General features: G+C 43.6%; 1 protein-coding gene across 1 annotated transcript in view; it reads left to right on the forward strand.

Annotated features, from left to right (window-relative positions):
* SUN2 (Sad1 and UNC84 domain containing 2) overlaps nucleotides 1-12,947 on the forward strand; it is a 29,575-nt gene extending 16,628 nt beyond the window's left edge. Inside the window, exons 9-18 of the mRNA XM_081929197.1 lie at nucleotides 763-981; nucleotides 1,830-1,907; nucleotides 3,251-3,294; nucleotides 4,292-4,457; nucleotides 5,561-5,776; nucleotides 8,154-8,238; nucleotides 8,796-8,911; nucleotides 9,991-10,158; nucleotides 11,515-11,607; nucleotides 12,560-12,947. Of these exons, the coding sequence (XP_081785323.1) occupies nucleotides 763-981; nucleotides 1,830-1,907; nucleotides 3,251-3,294; nucleotides 4,292-4,457; nucleotides 5,561-5,776; nucleotides 8,154-8,238; nucleotides 8,796-8,911; nucleotides 9,991-10,158; nucleotides 11,515-11,607; nucleotides 12,560-12,676 (1,302 nt within the window). The 3' untranslated portion in view covers nucleotides 12,677-12,947. The remainder of the gene's footprint in view (nucleotides 1-762; nucleotides 982-1,829; nucleotides 1,908-3,250; nucleotides 3,295-4,291; nucleotides 4,458-5,560; nucleotides 5,777-8,153; nucleotides 8,239-8,795; nucleotides 8,912-9,990; nucleotides 10,159-11,514; nucleotides 11,608-12,559) is intronic.
* The last annotated feature ends 5,635 nt before the right edge of the window (nucleotides 12,948-18,582 follow it).

Raw genomic sequence — 18,582 nt, forward strand, 5'->3', positions numbered from 1 at the left:
TTATTTGTTTTAATTTGGAAAACCTTAATAAAAATTATTAAAAAAAATAAAATAAACCACTAACCCAAGTCTTGCCAGTCGGAAGATCAGCAGTTCAAATCCCCGCGATGGGGTGAGCTCCCGTTGCTCGGGCCCAGCTCCTGCCAACCTAGCAGTTCGAAAGCACACCAAAAAAGTGAAAGTAGATAAATAGGTACCGCTCTTGTGGGAAGGTACCGGTAAATGGTGTTTCCGTGCGCTGCTCTGGTTTCACCAGAAGCAGCTTAGTCATGCTGGCCACATGACCCAGAAAAACTGTCTGTGGATAAACGTCGGTTCCCTCGGCCAGTAAAGTGAGATGAGCACCGCAACCCCAGAGTCGTTAACTGCACTTAACTGTCAAGGGTACTTTATCTTTTTTATGGTGGGTTAAGAATCCAAGGGATAGCTCAGTCAATAGAGCATGAGACTCTTAATCTCATGGTTGTGGGTTCAAGCCAAACATTGGGCAAAAGATTCCCACATTGCAGGGGGTTGGAAGAATTGATGCTCATGGTCCCTTCCAGCTGTATGATTCCAAGAACAAAGAGAGAGCCTTGTTGTATCTGAAGCCTAGGATACATTCCCAGCATACATTTAAAGGAAATAATTCTGGGAGCTGCAGTGTGTCAGGGCTGCAGAGAGCATTTTACATGATTCATTTTAGATTCTTTCTAATAAATTATGGTGATAGTAGCCTTATGTAGCTGTATCTCTCTCTCTCCCCTGCCCTGGATTTAAAAGGGACAGCAGCAGGTTTTGTCTCGGCTTCAGGCACTGGAGAGACATCTTGAGAGCCTGGAAGGTGCAGTTTCAGTGCTGGAACTGCAAAGAGGGGAAAAGACAGTGGAAGGGGCAGCTCTGTCTCATGACGATACCCTGTCGCTTCTGGATGGGCTGGTGAGACGACGAGAAACCATCTTGAGAGAGGAGTTCCGTGCAGAGTCAGACCTTCACCTCCAGGTAGGGCAGGAACAGAGAATGAAGGGGACATTTTGGCATCAAGGGGGAGAATTGACTTTAGGGCTGGAAACATGTTGACTTGTGCACATAATTGCTTAGTTTTCAGTTTTGAACACTCCTCAAATTTGGGTATGAACAGAGTCTGGATCCCCTTTTTGCATTCATATCGATTTGTCCTCATGGTATCAGGGTGGTTATACACAATCTCACTTTCTATGTTGCTTGGGCCTGCAAAAGTTTTAGAGTGGACATACTACTTTGTTTCCAATCGGTGCATGTCCTGTAGCTTCCTGATGAAACCCTGCAACGCTCTTGCTTCAGGAAACCATTTAACTTGTCTGCAATCCTTGTTTTTCAGAGGTTTCTGAGAAATGGTTCTAGGGCACTCACTCAGGGGCAACCCTGACATTGACATTAAACATGTTCCTTCTGCATGTTGCTCCCTACCCTTGCTTTAAAATAGCAGTTGCAGTTTGCTCAGTCTTGATCAGGATCATGGGATGGGAGGAGAAGGGTCAAGCCTTTCCTCTGCACCATTTTTTCCACCTAAAAATGATCTCCTGAAGCTGCTGTTTGCAGCAAACAGCAGCAACAAGTGGGATCTTAAGGGGAGATTTCTAGCAGAACAACAACATAGAGGGCAAATGCTTGAAAAACAGATTGTTACGCAATTTATCTGTAAGTAATGGCACAAAAATTACTTGCTGGAGCTTTAATTGCAGTTTTGCAATATGTCAATATTTTGGCTCATTGGTTTGTTTGATTAACAAATTCAAAACCAAACTATTAATCAGTTGTCAAACTTGTGCTTGTTTTTAAAGCTATATACTACTCTTGTTTCCCTACAGAAGGAGTTGGATGCTTTTCGATCCCAGCTACGGAAGGATTTTGACAGTCTCTTGAAGAAAGTATCCCAGGCATCAGAGGTAAAACTTGACTTCATATTTTAAGGATGCGGTGTATAGGGAAGGTTGTCATACAACCTGCATTCACTTTCAAAGAATATTGGCTTGTTGTATCATATGAACCAAGGATCCTGGCTTAACACAATTCCTGGTTGGTTAAACAAGCCAGCTTCAAAAATCATGGTTTGAAGCTTCTTGATGATTTCTTGTGACATTCACCAGAGTTTGTTGTAAGCCAAGAATCCTTGCTCATAAACACAACAAGATGACATTTCTTTGAAATTGAAATTACTCTGTAGAATAACATAGGAAGCTGCCCGTACCAAGTCAGACAGTTGTCCAATCTAGCTCAGTGCTGTCAACACTAGCAGTAGCTCTCCAGAGTTTCAGACAAGGGGTCTCTCCATCCCTATTGGGGCATGATAGAGACTGAAGCTGGGATCCTCTTCATGCTAAGCAGATGCTCTATGTCTGATCTATGGTCCTTCCCAGAAGTCGTCCTCCTGACTGCACAGGAGGAGGAAGTGCCTGAACCTGTGCTTGAACTTCCTGGAACTTTTTCATGTTGCGCTAAACCATGGTTTCTTGTTACATGTAGCTGAAACCACTGTCTTAACAGCTCTTGTAGTTGTAATGTGGTCCCCCCCCCATTTTTAATCCAAATAGAATATTTACAGTTTTCACTTTTTAGTAAAACATATATAACCTTTACATTGATTATTTCAATTCTGTTTCACCGTATTTTGAAACATTACTAGGTGTGATGCAGCTGATCTTAAGCACATCTCCCACTAATTTCAGGGGGGGCGGGAGGTTTAAGCATGTGCTTAGCTCTATTTAATTAAATGAGACATGCAAACCACACTTCTAGGGGGGGGCTAACTCAGTGGGGGAGCATGAAGTCAGCTGATGGGCAGATGGACAAGGCTTAGTCCTGCATTGGCTGTACATCCTGTTCTCTCCAGAGGCTGAAACAGAGGTGAGGAAAGTATGTCTTGAAGCACTTTGCAAAAGCAGTCTTTGAAGCAGCCTCTTGCTTCTCCCCTATGTAGCCAGTGGTGAGTTGAAGAGAGGAAGCTCCTTTCTGCTCTCTCCTACTGCCTGCCTGCTCACTTAAATGAGAAGCATGGCACTTCTTCAAAGAGCACTTTTGCAAATGGCTTTAACCCCTGCTCACCCACTGAGAAGTGGAAAAAGAAGTAATGAATGGTCCAAATAGAAGATATGTTATGATTCATCCATCCATCCCTTGCTGTGGCGTGTTGTGCTCCTCCAGTTCTAGATACACACACAGTGCTGCACAATCAATGGATTTTATTCTGCTTTGTTTCTATTTCCTGACCTGTGTCCTGTTTCTCCCACAGGAGACAGAAACTCGGATGCTCCAAATGACTTCACAGTGGCAAAGGTAATTTGAGCATCCTTGAGAAAGAGTTGTCTCCTATGGCAGTTTCTGTCTTATGATAGCAGGAGGGCCGGGAATGCATGTAACCTGAGATAATTGTGTTTAAAGTGACATTGTTCTTAACTTAAAAGTGAAACTTACGTATTCTTGGAATAACAGGGTGCATGAATAACCTGAGAATTTCTGTCAGTGCTGTTCATACAATTTACACCCTTTTAAGTAGTGATGCTGACATATAATGAGCTGGTAAGATGCATGTTCAGTGCTTGTAATACTTGCTTATATTACAAGTCAAACCTGATTGTTTGGCCCAGAAACCTGTAATTAGTGGCTGAAATATGGTTTTAGGAGATTGGAAGGGGGGGGGTCGCACAATATTGTTTTTAATTCATTTGCAGTTTGCACCATTGTGCTTTTAAGAAAGTGCTTTTTCTTAAGTCCTGTTGCAGTCAAAGATCAACTAGGAACTATTTTTTGATAGCAAGTACTTATAAAGAGGCATAGTCAGTTGCTGCCCTATTACCTACATTCAGAACATCTTAACTATTTATTCATTTGATTTTTTTTATCCCTCTCTGCAGCCAGTCTCACAAAGAGACATCCATGAGATCAACAGCAAACAAGACATATTGGAAATCAGAGCAGATCCACACCATCCATTTAAATCACATTCACACACATTTAAAGCACAACTTTCTCCAAAAGCTGCTGGGAACTGTAGTTTCACCACCTTGTAGAGCTACAGTTCGCAGCACCCTTAAGCTACAGTTCCCAGGCTTCTTTGATGAAATGCATGTGCTTTAAATATACGTTGACTGTGCTTTAAATGTATGGTGTGGTACATAGCTTGGATTAGGCTGTCTTGTATGGGTTAATTCTCATGGGGTGGCTGTTGACTGATCTTCACGGCCAAACATAGTTTTTGTAGAACATTATTGGTGGAGGTAATTAAAGATACCACCGACTCTGAAGCACCTGAATTTTCATTTTGCTTTTGAAGCTCTACACAAGAAGGTCTGATGGGTAATTTCCAAAAGGAGATGGAAAGGCTGGAAGCGCAACTGACAGGCCTGAAAAAAGAATTCATGGTCTTGACCTCGGATCAGAAAAGGTTGTCAAAACACGTGGATTCTTTGCCAGGACAGATCAAGGAAATGCGGGAAGATGTAAGTTCATTTTATTTTATATATCATTTATTTAACACCTTTCCTCCAGCTCAAGCTGATATACATGGTTTCTCATCTCTGCATTTTAAGTCTTGCAATAAACCTGTTATTCCAGTCCAAGGTCTCCCAGTGACCTTCATAGCTAAGCCTTTCTTGGAAAGCTTTTATCTCTGGTGTAGTATAGCCAGGGAACTGGAGGTCTGCTCCTTTCTATGTAGGAGTAGACATGAACCAGGCATGGAGAGCCTCAGGGCCAAATTAAGTCTGTCAGACGTTCTAATTTTTCCTGCAAGGCTGTTTTCCCCAAACCACACTTAACCTGCCCTGACATCTGAGGTGTGTCATATGTGTGGCAGGTAAGAACATGGCTGCAAAGGAACAGTCTGGAGATTAAAGTGCATTACTGATGGGCGCTGGCAGCACGCCCTGCTTCCTGATCAGTGCTGAAAGCACATCTCATTGAAGTTATTTATTTATATTTTATTGATATTATTATAGTAAATTAAAGTAAATAAACAAATAAAAAAGAATAGAAAAAGGAGAGGATACATCAGAAACATTTTTAAAAGCAGAGGAAAGCAGCAGAAACAAAATAAGCATACAATATAATTAAGATTACAAAACTATATAAGCTTATTGTTTCCCTCAAGTATATGTTGATTCATGTGTCACTATGGTTTCGACAAATGCAGTCCAAATATTTATTAAATTTGTCGCCTGTTGTCACAATGACATCAGGTAAATGACAGGTAGGCAGCCCCACATACCTGACAAAGTGGCCTGCAGGGGGTGGGAAAGGTCAGTGTCCAGCCCATGGATCAGCAAAATGTCAAAATTAAAAGATGTCAAAAGATGAAAAGCTACAAACATTTTGTTAAGTATCTCTGCCCCACCCATCATGCCCCTTAGAACAAATCTTCCAAGGTGGAAGCACTGCTGTTGCTGTTATTTAACAAATGTATACCCCTCCTTTCCTCCCAAGGGAGCCCAGGGCAGCTGTTGCTTGTTCTCCGTAATCGCTTTACATTCTCTCCATAGAAGGTCTGCAATTCACAGGAGGAAAAGTGTTTATGAAACCTGTTCTTCTCTTTGTTGGATTTCAGGTGGAAATCCAGTTTCCAATATGGCTCAGTCGATTCCTATCCCAGTCTAAAAGGGACGGGACAGGCAGTCTGTTTCTCCATCGTGAAGAATTAGAGGAACAGCTCCTGAACCTGGAGCAGAAGATCCTTGCCAAGGTCTCCGAGGACCAGCGGCTCTCTGCGCGAGATGTCGGGGTGGTACTCCAAAGGGAGGGCGTCATAGGAGTAACAGAAGAGGTGAGAATTTGCTTACCAATTGGCTGAAGTGGTTCCTCACAAGGACATTTCCGAGAATGATGCTAAGATGGTGATGTAGAATGTTACCTGTGTGTGTGTATTTAGAGGTCTGGAATGTGAAAGTAATATTGAGGAGCAACAATGAAAAGGCTACCTCACCCCTGCTAAATTTGGCTGAAGAAATGAAGAAAGCTTTGTGGGAAACCAGGAGTGATTTTTTTGTCCAGTGGCATCCAGTTCTTAATTCTTAGTCTGTGTCCTTTCTTAGCATACTTAGTACAGTAAGCCTGCAATTTGTGTGTTTTTAATTTGTGCGCATTCACCTTTACGCACTTGGCAAATTAAAATAATTAAAGGGGGCAGGCGTCCGGGGGGAAAGACTCTGGCAACCCCCCACTCCATTGCACCCAGCGTGTTTAGACGATACGCGATTTTGGCTTTAGGCGCGATCACCGGAATGTAAGTTATGGGCTTACTGTATACCTTAATTCTTAGCATATGTATTTGTATGTGAGTTTGGTTGCTGGACCTCAAGGTTCTAGTAAAAAAACAAAGTAGGTCTCCAATATCTAAAATGTCTCCAGCTCCACCTGCCTTAGCTGAGCCATAAACTCTGGCTCTCAACCCCCATGACTGTGATATGGGGCAAGTCTTTGTAAGAATGACATATGTGCAGGTAGCGCTGTGAACACTGCAAATGCTGTATAAATACCAATTATCATCATGAAGGAGCCAGTGATCAGGCCTTCTATTCAGGGCTGAACCAGTCAGTCATGCTTGGTAAGGCTTTTCCCTGCCTCCCTTCTGCTCTCATGATTCTTCCAGGCCATTTCTCAACCCAGATGTCCTATGGCATCAGCACAGCCATGTCCAAACCTACTAGCCCAATGCTCCAAGCTTTGAAAATTCCCAGGGGTACAAATTTTACCCTGGGTTTGGTTTTCTTTTCACGGCCACATTATACTTTTAAGCAGATTGCTTCCCCTCAAGTATCCTGGAAGCTGTAGTTCACCCCTCTCACAGCTACAATTCCCAGCACCCTTAACAAAGTACAGTCCCCAACAGTGTGATGCAGCAGCAAAAAAAGCTAACGCTATTCCAGGCTACATCAACAGAAGTATAGTGTCCAGATCAAGGGAAGTTCTAGTACTATTCTGCCTTGGTCAGACCACACCTGGAATACTGTGTCCAATTCTGGGCACCACAATTTAAGTACGGTAGGATATTGACAAGCTGGAAGGTGTGCAGAGGAGGGCAACCAAGATTATCAAGGATCTGGAAACAAAGCCTTATGAGGAGTGGTTGAAGGAGCTGTGTATGTTTACCTTGGAAAAGAAGAGACTGAGAGGAGATACGATAGCCACCTTCAAATATCTCAAGGGCTGTCACATGGAAGAGGGAACAAGCTTGTTTTCTCCTGCTCTGGAGGGTAGGACTCAAACCAATGGCTTAACGTTACAAGAAAGGAGAATCCAACTAAACGTACAGAAAAACTTTCTGACAGTGAGAGCTATTCGACAGTGGAATGGTCTCCTTCAGAAGGTGGTGGACTCTTCTTCCTTGGAGGTTTTTAAGCAGAGGTTGGATGGCCAATTGTCATGGATGCTTTAGTTGAGATTCCTGCATTGCAGGGAGCTGGACTTGATGACCCTTGGGATCTGTTCCAGCTCTACGATTGATTCTATACCTTTGACAACAGTGCAAGCAATATTTTGAGTGGCATACCAGCAGCCATCCATTAGGTGGCACCCTCAGCCATCCCTTTGCTCCCTGACACAGTAATAACTCTTAACTTTGCTAATATATTTGCTGCTGGATATTAAGCCTCAACTCTTATCCTAGGCAGTATCGATTATTGGCAAAATAGTGATCAGTTCTGCAGGGTTTGACAGTTCCTTATTTTTCAGGATGTCACTAACAATGTAGTGTGTAAGGCAGGAAGGAATGGTTAAGTCACAATATATGGGTAATATGCAACTAAGTTCACTCAGAATAGACCCACTGAAACTAATGAATATGACTAAGTTGTGTCCATTAATTTCAGTGGGTCTACTCACTGAAATTAATGACACTAACTTTTAATATCACCCTATGCCTCTTCAACCGAGTAAAAATGTGGCATGATGTTCCCAGGCAAATTTTTGGCACAGCAGCCCCACCAGTCCATACAGTGCAGGTCTCATGTCTTAGTGGTCTGTTGATGCATCACTGATATGCAACCGGTCTCAGGATTTGCACCAGCAGAGCTATACCTTAATTCCTCAGGTAGCCTTGCCATTTGCACGGTTTATCTCTAGCTTGACAGAATAGAACAAAACTGAAAAATAAGTTTTGGAATCCTGAGTTCCTTACATTCATTCCTTTTGTCTTGTTTCAGCAAGTTCACCACATTGTCAACCAGGCCCTGAAGCGCTACAGCGACGATCGCATTGGAATGGTTGATTATGCTCTTGAATCTGCAGGTATGCAAACTCTGGCTAGGCTGGTCTTTCTGTCCTTATAGCTGTCAAAAAAGGTAGCCCATGAGCTAGAATTGGCATGATGTTGATTACAGGTACTGCTGCAGGAAGGAATTGTCTGAGAATCTTCTATTTCACGTTAAAAACAACAACAATCATGCTTCTAGCCCTCATAGTGGCAAAGAATAACCTAAAACTTTGTTGCCAGTTTCTGTTATAAACTGAAAAACCAGAAAGGATTCTTCTCCCTCTGCATATCCACACCTATTTTTCTCAAATTTCAGCAATTTTTGTCTCTTCTGTCTCTCCCACAAGATTCAGCTTCTGCTCTCTCCCCAAAAAAGTCCCTAAACCCCAAATTGCCCATTCAGAATAATGCATGCAAATATGCACTGAATAACCCAGTTGCAGTTTGGGAATATCTTATTGTTGGAGTGGGAAATGTTAAAGGAGTGTTCAAATCTCTTAGATTTATCAGCTGTCTGCATGAGCTCTCTTACTGCTTTGAGCAGAGGGCAAAACGATGTCTCTCTCCTTCACCCATATCTTTTTAACTGCAGGGGCCAGTGTTATCAGCACCCGGTGCTCAGAAACCTACGAGACCAAGACTGCATTGCTTAGTCTCTTTGGGATCCCCCTGTGGTACCACTCCCAGTCTCCACGAGTCATTCTGCAGGTAGGTCTTATGGCCCTGCCCTACCTTTTCTTCGTTATTGTATTCTCCCCAAAGTGTCTGGTTCAAATCCACAATACCTCACCCAGCAGATTCTTTTTATTTAGACGTTCATCCTAGAAGGTTGGTATGTATTGAGAATATCCACAACTACTCTATAAAGTAAGCTGGGACAGAGAGTGTGTGTGACTGGCCCAGTAAACTTCATATGCAAGCAGGTATCAATATAGCGGTCTCAAATGTTGAGCTGGAGAAAATATGCTGTGTGTGCTATTACATGCTCAGACAAAGCGTATCAAGGCTTTGCATAAACTCCCCACTAGACAGAATCTGGAACCTGGCAGTTTACCTTCCTGAGAAACTCTTCCTTTTTGCCTTGGGTTCTTTTGCAACTATTGCCCCGGTGTGTGGTCTGAAGGCACCTTGCTAAAGCTAAGCAGATCTGGCTCTGATCTATACCTGGATGGCTGACTGCCCAGAAACTACATGTATGGCACTTTGGGTTCCAAGATGGAAGGAAAGCAGGATATTGATGTAAAAAATTAAACAGAACTGTGGCAGTAAAAATAAAACCACCTTGTAGGAAGCAGAGAGGTAGTGAGTGCAGTAAGGAACAGGGGTCCACATGACTTCATCACAAGAATGCGCCATATTCTACATTATAAGGGGGAGAAAGCACGTGACAGAACTGATTGCCATATTCAGCAGCATTCCCGTGTCAATTACAGCATGTCTTTCCACCTTGAACTCCTTGGAAATGAAGGCGAAATGTATGTTACAGATGGAGCAATCTGCTCCCTGACCTGCATGGAATTCCTAGTCACCTGCCAGGTGATTTGTTAAATACTTATTAACAAATGTTTAAAAGTCCCTTTGCCCTGTTTTATATGGAATACTATAACAGTACCACAAGGTGCGAAGGGTTGTGTTAAATTTGTGTACAAGTACCAACCCAGAGATCATTGTGTTTTCCCTCCTGGTCTTTGCATATTGGAGCATCATCTCTGCTTTCAGATACAATGGTTAAGTCTAACATATGGCAGCCTCTTACCTAAAACTCTGTGTGTTTGATTTAATTTCAGCCAGATGTCCACCCTGGGAACTGCTGGGCATTCCAAGGCTCCCAAGGCTTTGCTGTCATTCGCCTTTCGAGCAACATCAGTCCCACAGCTGTGACGCTAGAACACATCTCCAAAGCCCTCTCTCCCAAAGGGACCATTCCCAGCGCCCCCAAGGACTTTGCGGTCTATGTAAGTCACTCTTTGGGACCTGGGGGGCGGGGGACGTCATAGATTGGACAAGTTTGAAAGAGGCACACAGGAGATAATTTCCCATTCTCAGTCAGAAGAGGGAGGCTTCTCCCACACTTTGCTAGCTGGGGTTCCAATAGCATCCAGGGCTTTTCCACCAGAAGAGTCTCCTCAGATTTTTTTCTCTCTCTCCAAAGTACAGCAAGATGCCCTTCTTAAATTTGCCCAACTGGGTCGTCAGATGCACAATATACATTTAAACCAATATTATTCCACTTTACACAGTTATGGCTTCCCCCCAAAGACTCCTGGGAACTGTAGTTTGTGAAGTGTGCTGAGAGGAGGCCCCTACTAACCTTACAGAGCTACTGTTGACAGATTTCCCTGGAAAAAGGGACTGATTGTTGCTCAGCATCTTTAGCAAACGGTACTTCCCAGTAAGCTTCATGGCCTGGGGGATTTGAACCCTGGTTTCCCACGTCCTAGTCTGACGCTACACCACACTGGCTCTCAGTTCAATCATATACATCAGCTTTCACCCACCTGGTGTCCTCCAAGTGTTTTGGACCACAACTGCCGTCAGTTGTGCTGGCTGAGGCTGATGGGAGTTGTAGTCCAAAGAGCCCCATGTTGGCCAAGGCTGATGTGCAGTGTGAATACAGATGCACCAGGCAACCCAAGAGTCTGGGGTGAAAGGAGCCATTTGTTAGAAACCTTGGGATCATTAATGATGAAGGTTGGATTGGTACAACCAAGACTGCAGGCATATGTATGATGCACACTGATGTTAGTCTTTGTCCAACTTACACTGCTGCAGCTCCCCCACCTCCCTAAGAATCCTGGGAACTGTAGTATGAATGTCTTGAAATTTCATTTGGAGCCCGAGAACCATCCTGCAGAACTGCAATTCCCAGGGTATTCAAGAGGGAAAGAATGAATTGAGACAGTATAAGGCACTGCATTCACATCAATCTTTTACAGCACATGGCTTTTCTCAAAAATCCTGGGGATCGTAGTTACCCCACTCTCAGCACCCTTAACAAATGACGGGTCCCAGGTATGGAGGTGTGAGATTCCAAAATTGCACCTCTCTTTGGGAAAGGAGGGAGAGGCATTCACGTTCATAACTACCATCAGCCTTCTTTCCCCACCCCTCTACTGCTCCCATTTGTCCCTTACCTCCTCATAGCCCTGTGTGTTTCATTTTGGCATGCAGCCACAAGACTGGCCTTTAACCGCACTTGTGTCCCTCTCCCCTCTCTGATCCTGCGGTTGCTCTGATCTCCCCACGGCCCTCCCCTCCCCATTCTCTCACCCCCTTCCCTCCTTCTCCCCAACCTGTTTTTGTTTCCACAGGGCTTAACAGAAGAAGGGCAGCAAGAGGGCACCCTCCTTGGCCAGTTCACGTACAGCCAGGATGGGGATCCCATTCAAACATTCCACTTGCAGGTAAGCAAGGAAAAGGTGCAAGGTTTGAAGGGTGGCGGTGGGTCCAAACCCTAGCCAAGGTAGAACTGGAGAGTGTGGTAGCTTTTAGGAAGCTACCTCAGACTGAATCAGGCGACTTGGTCCATCTAGTTCAGTATTGTCTACACTGATGGGCAGCTGGTCTCCAGGGTTTCAGGTACGGCAGGGGCCCCCTCTCAGCCCTACATGAAGATGCCAGAGATTGAGCTTGGGACCTCATGCATGCAAATGCTATAACTCTTCCCCAAAGGAAGCTTTGGTTGGGTTTTAAGCCAGGGAAGCTGCAGCCCTCCAGTTGCTGCTGAACTCCTATCAGCTGCTGCATCAGGAAGGCCAGTGGGCAGGGATGGTTAGAGTTGTAGTCCAGCAGGACAACACCCCCCCCAAAAAAAGTATTGTATAAAATTATATATAAAAAGTTACAGGACATTAGCAGGAAGCAATGCAACATGTGCTGATTAGAAATGAAGCAGTAGTATAGGATCAGCATTACACTAGCCATAGCTGTATGTGTAATAAATAGGATCAAAAGAGACTGAAACAATTCATTTTTGTACCTCAAGTCATCATAGGACTTGTTTGTTATTTAAATTGAATAAATTAATTGTATTGCAGCACATGCCTAATATTTGGTGATGCTAGGCGTGGAGTAGTCAGATAAATTTTACCTGTGGTTGCGGCAGGTATAAAGAGGGGTTATTGAAATACCCATCAACAACTCGGCTCAGGGCTGTACATCTTGTTAAGAGTGGGAAGGTGGTACCTGGGATTGTGAGCAGTGCCAGAGCATCTCACAGAAGAGGGTGGTGGTGAAGACGGCGGCATGGCAGCCCTCTATCTCCAAAGAAACAAGCTTGATGCTTCTCTGGCCCTCAGTATTTCGCCTTTCTCTCTTCCCTTTTCCCTCCCCGCTTCCCCTTTTTTCCATCTTCAGGATGAAGGCAGGATTGCAGCTTTCCAGCTTATTGAGCTTAGAGTTCTCAGCAACTGGGGCCACCCGGAGTACACCTGTATTTATCGTTTCCGCGTGCATGGGGAGCCGGTCCCTTAACCCCTCCTGCATGCCGCAGCCTTGCTCACTGGCTACCTCAAGTTCTGCGCCTCAGACTGACAAAAGGCAGACGGAGAAAAGCAGTGTTGGAAAGGAGAGCAACTTGGGATGAGTGACGCTTCTATTTGTTACGAGGGGAAGCATGGAGGCTTCAAAATTCCTATCCTGGTCAATTGGTTCTCTCCTAAGGGCAGGGGGTGGGGGTACCTTTCAGTATGCAGAGGGAGAAAGAGGGCTTCTTGATTTTTGGTATTTTATATTCAGCTTTTTGGGGGGAAACCAAAAGCCTATGCAGTTCATCTCTTCCCTCTCCACCATCAAGGAAAAATAGTTTCTGGGTGTTCCTTTAGAAAGCTGTGCCATGATACTGTCATAGTTCTATCAGTGTTTATGTAATAATATTATATTGGGGGGGGAGTGTATCTATGGATTTTTTCTTTGATAAGGGTAGTAGGAGACCCCATGCTGTTGTTTTTCCCTTTCCTGGGTTGGAAAGGTTTAATTTTTCATTTATCACACTGTAAAAAGTGGTTTGGCGTTGGCTGCAAAAGGAGCCTGCACAGTCGAAAAAGACAGAGGGGGAAATTGATGTTTATTTAAATGAGGCTGCAATCCTAACCAAGCTTACTAGCAAGTAAGCCCCATTTTGCTTAGTGGGAATTACTTCAGCGTGAACATGCATGGGCTTGCCCTGTCAGGTTAAGTATTTAACAACAAAGGCTGCCGTGTTGAAAGATGGGAGAAGAGCCTACTTTACAGTGCTCAGAGTTGGTTTTCTAATGGAACTGCTTAGCTCTGCTAATATGTATCACTGTTGGAACTCATTCCCATTCTACAACGCTTAATTTTCTAGAGGGAATGAATATTGTCTGGCCAGCACGGTCGTGCTTGCTTAGCCTAACTCCCAGGTGTGGCAGGGCTGCTTGTTAAGTGGCAAGGGAAAGCATTTTGTACATGTTCAGAGACACCCATTATCTCAGAGAAAGTGCCCCAATCTTAAAATAGAGCTTACAGGGCCTTGATGAGCCCTGCTTCAAATAAACTTCATTTTCTTCCATTGTAAAGCAAACAAGGGGTGCTTGGCTCTTGTTCTGCAGGTTTTAACTCACATGCTGCTGCAATGCCCAGTGGGTTCATATGGTCAAAAAGGGCGAGGAAAATCTTTCCACATTTCTGCACCTGATCCCCACATGCAGTAAGACAAGGTAGTATAAGCAGCTCAAGTTCTGAGGTGGTACAATGGACAGCCTTGCATTTTCCCATCCATACTGTTAGTAGAAAACTAGCAGAGGAATCAAGGTGGGATTTCTCTCCCTGCTATGCCAGTTTTTATTCTAATTTGCAAAGGGCATTTTAAAAAATGGCATACATACCCATCTTTACTCTGAAGTGGTACGCTCTATGTGATTGCCTCATTCTTCTGCAATATATAGACTAGCCCATACGGGAAATCTCATGACTACTTGGGTAAGGTAATAGAGATCAGAATTTGTTACATTTGCCTAACATTAATATTTGCTGACTAGTTATTTATAGTAAATAGGTATCTGTAGTTGCCAGCAGTAACAGTTGTACTCTGGAGGGACAGCCTTCCTGGTATGAATACAGTATCTCATAAAATAGTGCCTTCATCTAGGCTTTTACCAAACTTAAGGCTGAAAACACATGGGCAGTGCTGAGTACTGAAAATTTCTGAACTGAAATTAATGTAGGAGCAATCAGGGTTTCTTTCCGACCTGCCTTTTATTTTCAGGGCAAGCTGGCTGTGCGGAGTTCCGATAAGCTAGTACTTAACATAAGCAGGAGGCTGTGTCCTTCCCACCTCCCTTCCAGCTATCTGTGGAGAGTGCTGATTGCCACAACAGCTGGCCCATTGTTCTTCATTTGGGCTTGGCCATAGCAATAATGTCCATTTAGGGATGGCACCAAATAAACATTTAGAAATATAAGACATACAGGCATTTGGGGAACTGGCAAAAGCTAAGTTGTGCCCGAAAAGGGGAGCGAGAAGCTGCAAAAATTCATACTGGCCGCAAATTTGTTATGTCAGTGGAGAAGTCAGTGTGGCAGGAGGAAAAACAGTGTTTGTCCCATAGCAGAAAAACCCACTCTCACTCCTGGAGGGGAAAGCATTTGTCTTCATCCTAAATCCCAAGAGGAGTGGGCTAATGCTGTGTCCAGCTTGAGGAGTTCCCCAAGCTATATAGAATACAGCTGGTTTCTCAACTATATTGAGGGGCCAAGTAGACTCTGAGTAAATATGATCAAGGGCACAGTTGCACACCTTTTGAGGATGCTATGACAGGAAAGTGGCATTAGTTATGTGTAGAAGCCACTTTGGCAGTATATAAATTAATTACATAATGACACATATGAAGTAGATAAGGGGTTGAACAGAAGACAAGCTTCTGTGCAATTCTAATAAGCAGAACATATCCATAAGGAAATAACAGTATTACATGGGTCTCACAGCTTCAGTGTTAAAAAAAAGTCATAAGGATTGATGAAGGTAGCTCAAATGACAAGAGGGCAGCTTTCCTGTTTTAAACCTGAAACCATGAGTGGTAGTGGGATTTAGCATACACTCTCCTCCACCCCAACAACAGCTTTTGCCTGGATGCTTCTGGTAACACATAATCCTGATTATAACTAAAGGGTCTAGCATTGCTAACACATATCTATCTATGCATTCTTGCTAAGCTACTGTGGAAGTACATCAACACAGTTTATCTGCTAAGTATTTCACAGCTTTGGGGAGCACTCACCCTATGAGTGCTTTCCCCAGTCTGGTGCTGTTAGCTGCTCCAGCTAACACAGCCATGCGGTTTGCAGGATCAGTTAAGATGACCTTCACTATTAGAAAAGGCACATCATTCTATCAGGGTCCAGTGATAACTGCTATGCTCTTTGGTCTATGGCAGAATCCTTGTGAAGTGTTTTATGCCCTTGCATGCAACAGGAGAATAAAGGCCAGTTCCAACAGTTTTTTTACTAGAAAACAAGTAGAAGGACCACATGGTCAAAAGCAACTCTTGCTTTGTATCCGGCAGGAGTTGCATAATCTGACATGCAAACATAGCAGCATTCTGGAAGGCGTTTGCGCGCGGTTTGTATTACAAAAATACACTGGCCAGGTTTCCCTGCTTTTTTCATCTGAAATACAGAATAAGGGCTAGGAAAAAACCCAGGCTGTTACAGGAGGGTGGATTGCAGTTAAACCTTAGGAGAAACTTCTTTAAAGGTAAGAGCAATCTGACAGTGGAACCAATTGTCTTGAGGGGTGCTGGGCTTTTGCTTACTGGATGTCTTTGGGCAGATAGCTCTTTGCTGGGAGGGATACAGCTCCAGATTCTCTGCAGTGCTGGGGCAATGTTGGGCGAGGTAGCCTGAAGGACCCCAGCTGATTGTGAAATTAGGCAGTTTTAGAGGCTTGCTTCAGCTCACCATGCTTGGTAGGCAACCTGTTGTGCTTCTATAAAGCACTAGGTCAACTTATGGGGGTGGGGTGGGGTGGGGTGAGGTGAGGTGGGAATTTCTAATAAAAACCTGTGTGTTTTTTGTAGGCTAAAGAAAATATAGGTAACTTACTCTTGTCTTTGTACTCTCCAAAAGATGGGGGTGTAATAAGCACTGATTTTTACCTGTTCTCTACTCCTCATAAAAGAGGTTGATGGCTAGGTTGTACTTGGGAGAGAATGGAGAGAAGTCTGTTTAGGGGTGTATAAATCCCATGTTGATCATTGTGGGGTAGTTTCCCGCAGTTGGGCTCCATTCAATAATTTATGTAGATAGGCTTCTCTGCTCTATTAGCTGCATGGAAAGAAAGGATGTGTTTAACAGACCCTAAGTGTAACAAAGTGATTAAAAATCTAGAGTGACCAAATGAACATTCAGTGAGCTTATGAATGAATGCATTTGGAAAAGCATGTAACTTTCCCGGTCCTAGGGTCTACTCAAAGCCACATCAAGCAAAGAGTAAACAGTTGAAGAATGCTGGTGAGTCATGCACATAATGGCTTCATGACAACTGTAGGCATTTCATGCTTGTGTCAGCTCCCTGACCAGTAGCAAGGTGCTCAGATGGCATTTGCAAGGCGAGAGCAAGTAGGCGGCACCTTCCAAAGCATGACTTCTTTGCCCGCTCCCTTTACTTTTGACCTGGCCTGTTGTACTCTGCAAAGCACCATGCACACTGATGGTGCTTTACAAATAATAATGCTTCTCCTACGAAAACAGTTATGTACAAAGTGTGCTTGGATTTGTATCTAAGACTGTATGTAGCCTGTTGCAAATGCTGCACTGTTCCGTTCCTTATTTTCTATCTCTGGATTGTAATTTATGCCTATGCAAAAGAAACTCGAGACAATAAACAATTTTTTTTAAAAAAGGGTGAAGTTGACCATTGGTGAAGAGGGGACACCTTTTGGCCAGGGTGAAGGCTAGAAGCATTAGCGAGAAATAAGTTGCATTGGAGCTGTTGTCACTGTCATCCACATTTCTGTTCCTTCTGCCTGAGGTTTTTCTTTAGTCCACTGCTTTCCCCGGGAAAACCCACTGTTTACTGCTGAATTGGAACAAGCCTCAATCTGCAAAAAATTTGATTGACATTTGTTCCAATTCAGTGATACACAGCAGGTTTTCCCAGGGAAAGCAGTGGGACTAAAGAAAAACCTCTCAGACAGTGTGGATGAGCCCTCAGTCAGTGCAGGAACACACATTCAAACTCAACATTATGAAGCCAATGCGAGAGGGGGGGAAAGGAGAAATCGCCCCTTGTGTGTTGTTTACATTATAAGCCTGCAGGCAGAAACTGTCCTGTTTCAATTGATTGTATGTAAGCTGCTCTGGGAGCCGTTTTGACTGAAAAGTGGATACAAATGCTCTTGTAAAATTCAGCCAATGCCCTTATTTTTAATTGCAGCAATTTTAATCAACCAAACGATAGCCTGGCTCTTATCTGTGCCTAGATGGGAAACAGAACAGGGTTCATGACTGCAGAGACGTCTGCAGGTTCTAGCCCCTTTCCAACATAGTTGTATTTTGCAACTACTGCAAACCACTAACTTGGGAGACTTTGGTAATTTAAACACTATAAAAATGCCATAAATAAGCAAGTGGGACAGCTGAGTTCCAACTGCATTGCTTCCTGGTCCAATGCAAACTACCATTCAATATATTTTACTACTTAAGTTTAAAGTGCAATTTAAGCCACTCTGAAAACCACTCCACTTATAAGAGCAGGGTACAAGTACTGAAAATAGAAATGTAAAAAATTAAAACCTACTATTCCAACATATTTTCTATATGTTAAGTTCATTCTCTCCAGTTCCTATCATCTGAAAGATCACCAGCAAGGTTTGGAAATACTTAATCATTTTCCATGCCATGCGTTTGATGGGCTTAACAGACCAGCAGCATTTCTCCAGCAGATGCACCTTCTCACAAGGAGGGAGGATGCTACAACTAATGACATTTCCCCAGGTGTCACTATTAAAGTCCTTTCCTCCTTTTAAAAGTTTGGCAATACCTTTTGACTTTCGGCTTCTGCTTAGGTGCTGAAGTTCACTGGTATACTGCCCAGTTGCCAACTTTTATTCCTTTGCCTTTAACAGCTGCCCGAATAGCAGGAATTCAGCAGACAGGAGCTAGCATGATTGAAATGCAGTGGTTAGAATGTAGATAAGGACTAGGACTGGGGAAGACACTGGTTCAAACCCCCACACTGCCATATAAAGCTTACCGAGTGACCTTTGGTCTCTGCACCTCACCTACTTCATAGTGTCATAGTGTACACTGCTCCCCAACCTTGAGCTGCTTGGAGAAAAAATGAGGGGGAAATGTAAAATACCTATTGCCAATACAAGAGGGTACAAAGCTCACGTGCACTGGAATATGTGGGTGCTGTT

The sequence above is a fragment of the Podarcis melisellensis genome, assembly GCF_964234715.1.
Source record: "Podarcis melisellensis genome assembly, chromosome: 10".
NCBI lineage: Eukaryota > Metazoa > Chordata > Lepidosauria > Squamata > Lacertidae > Podarcis > Podarcis melisellensis.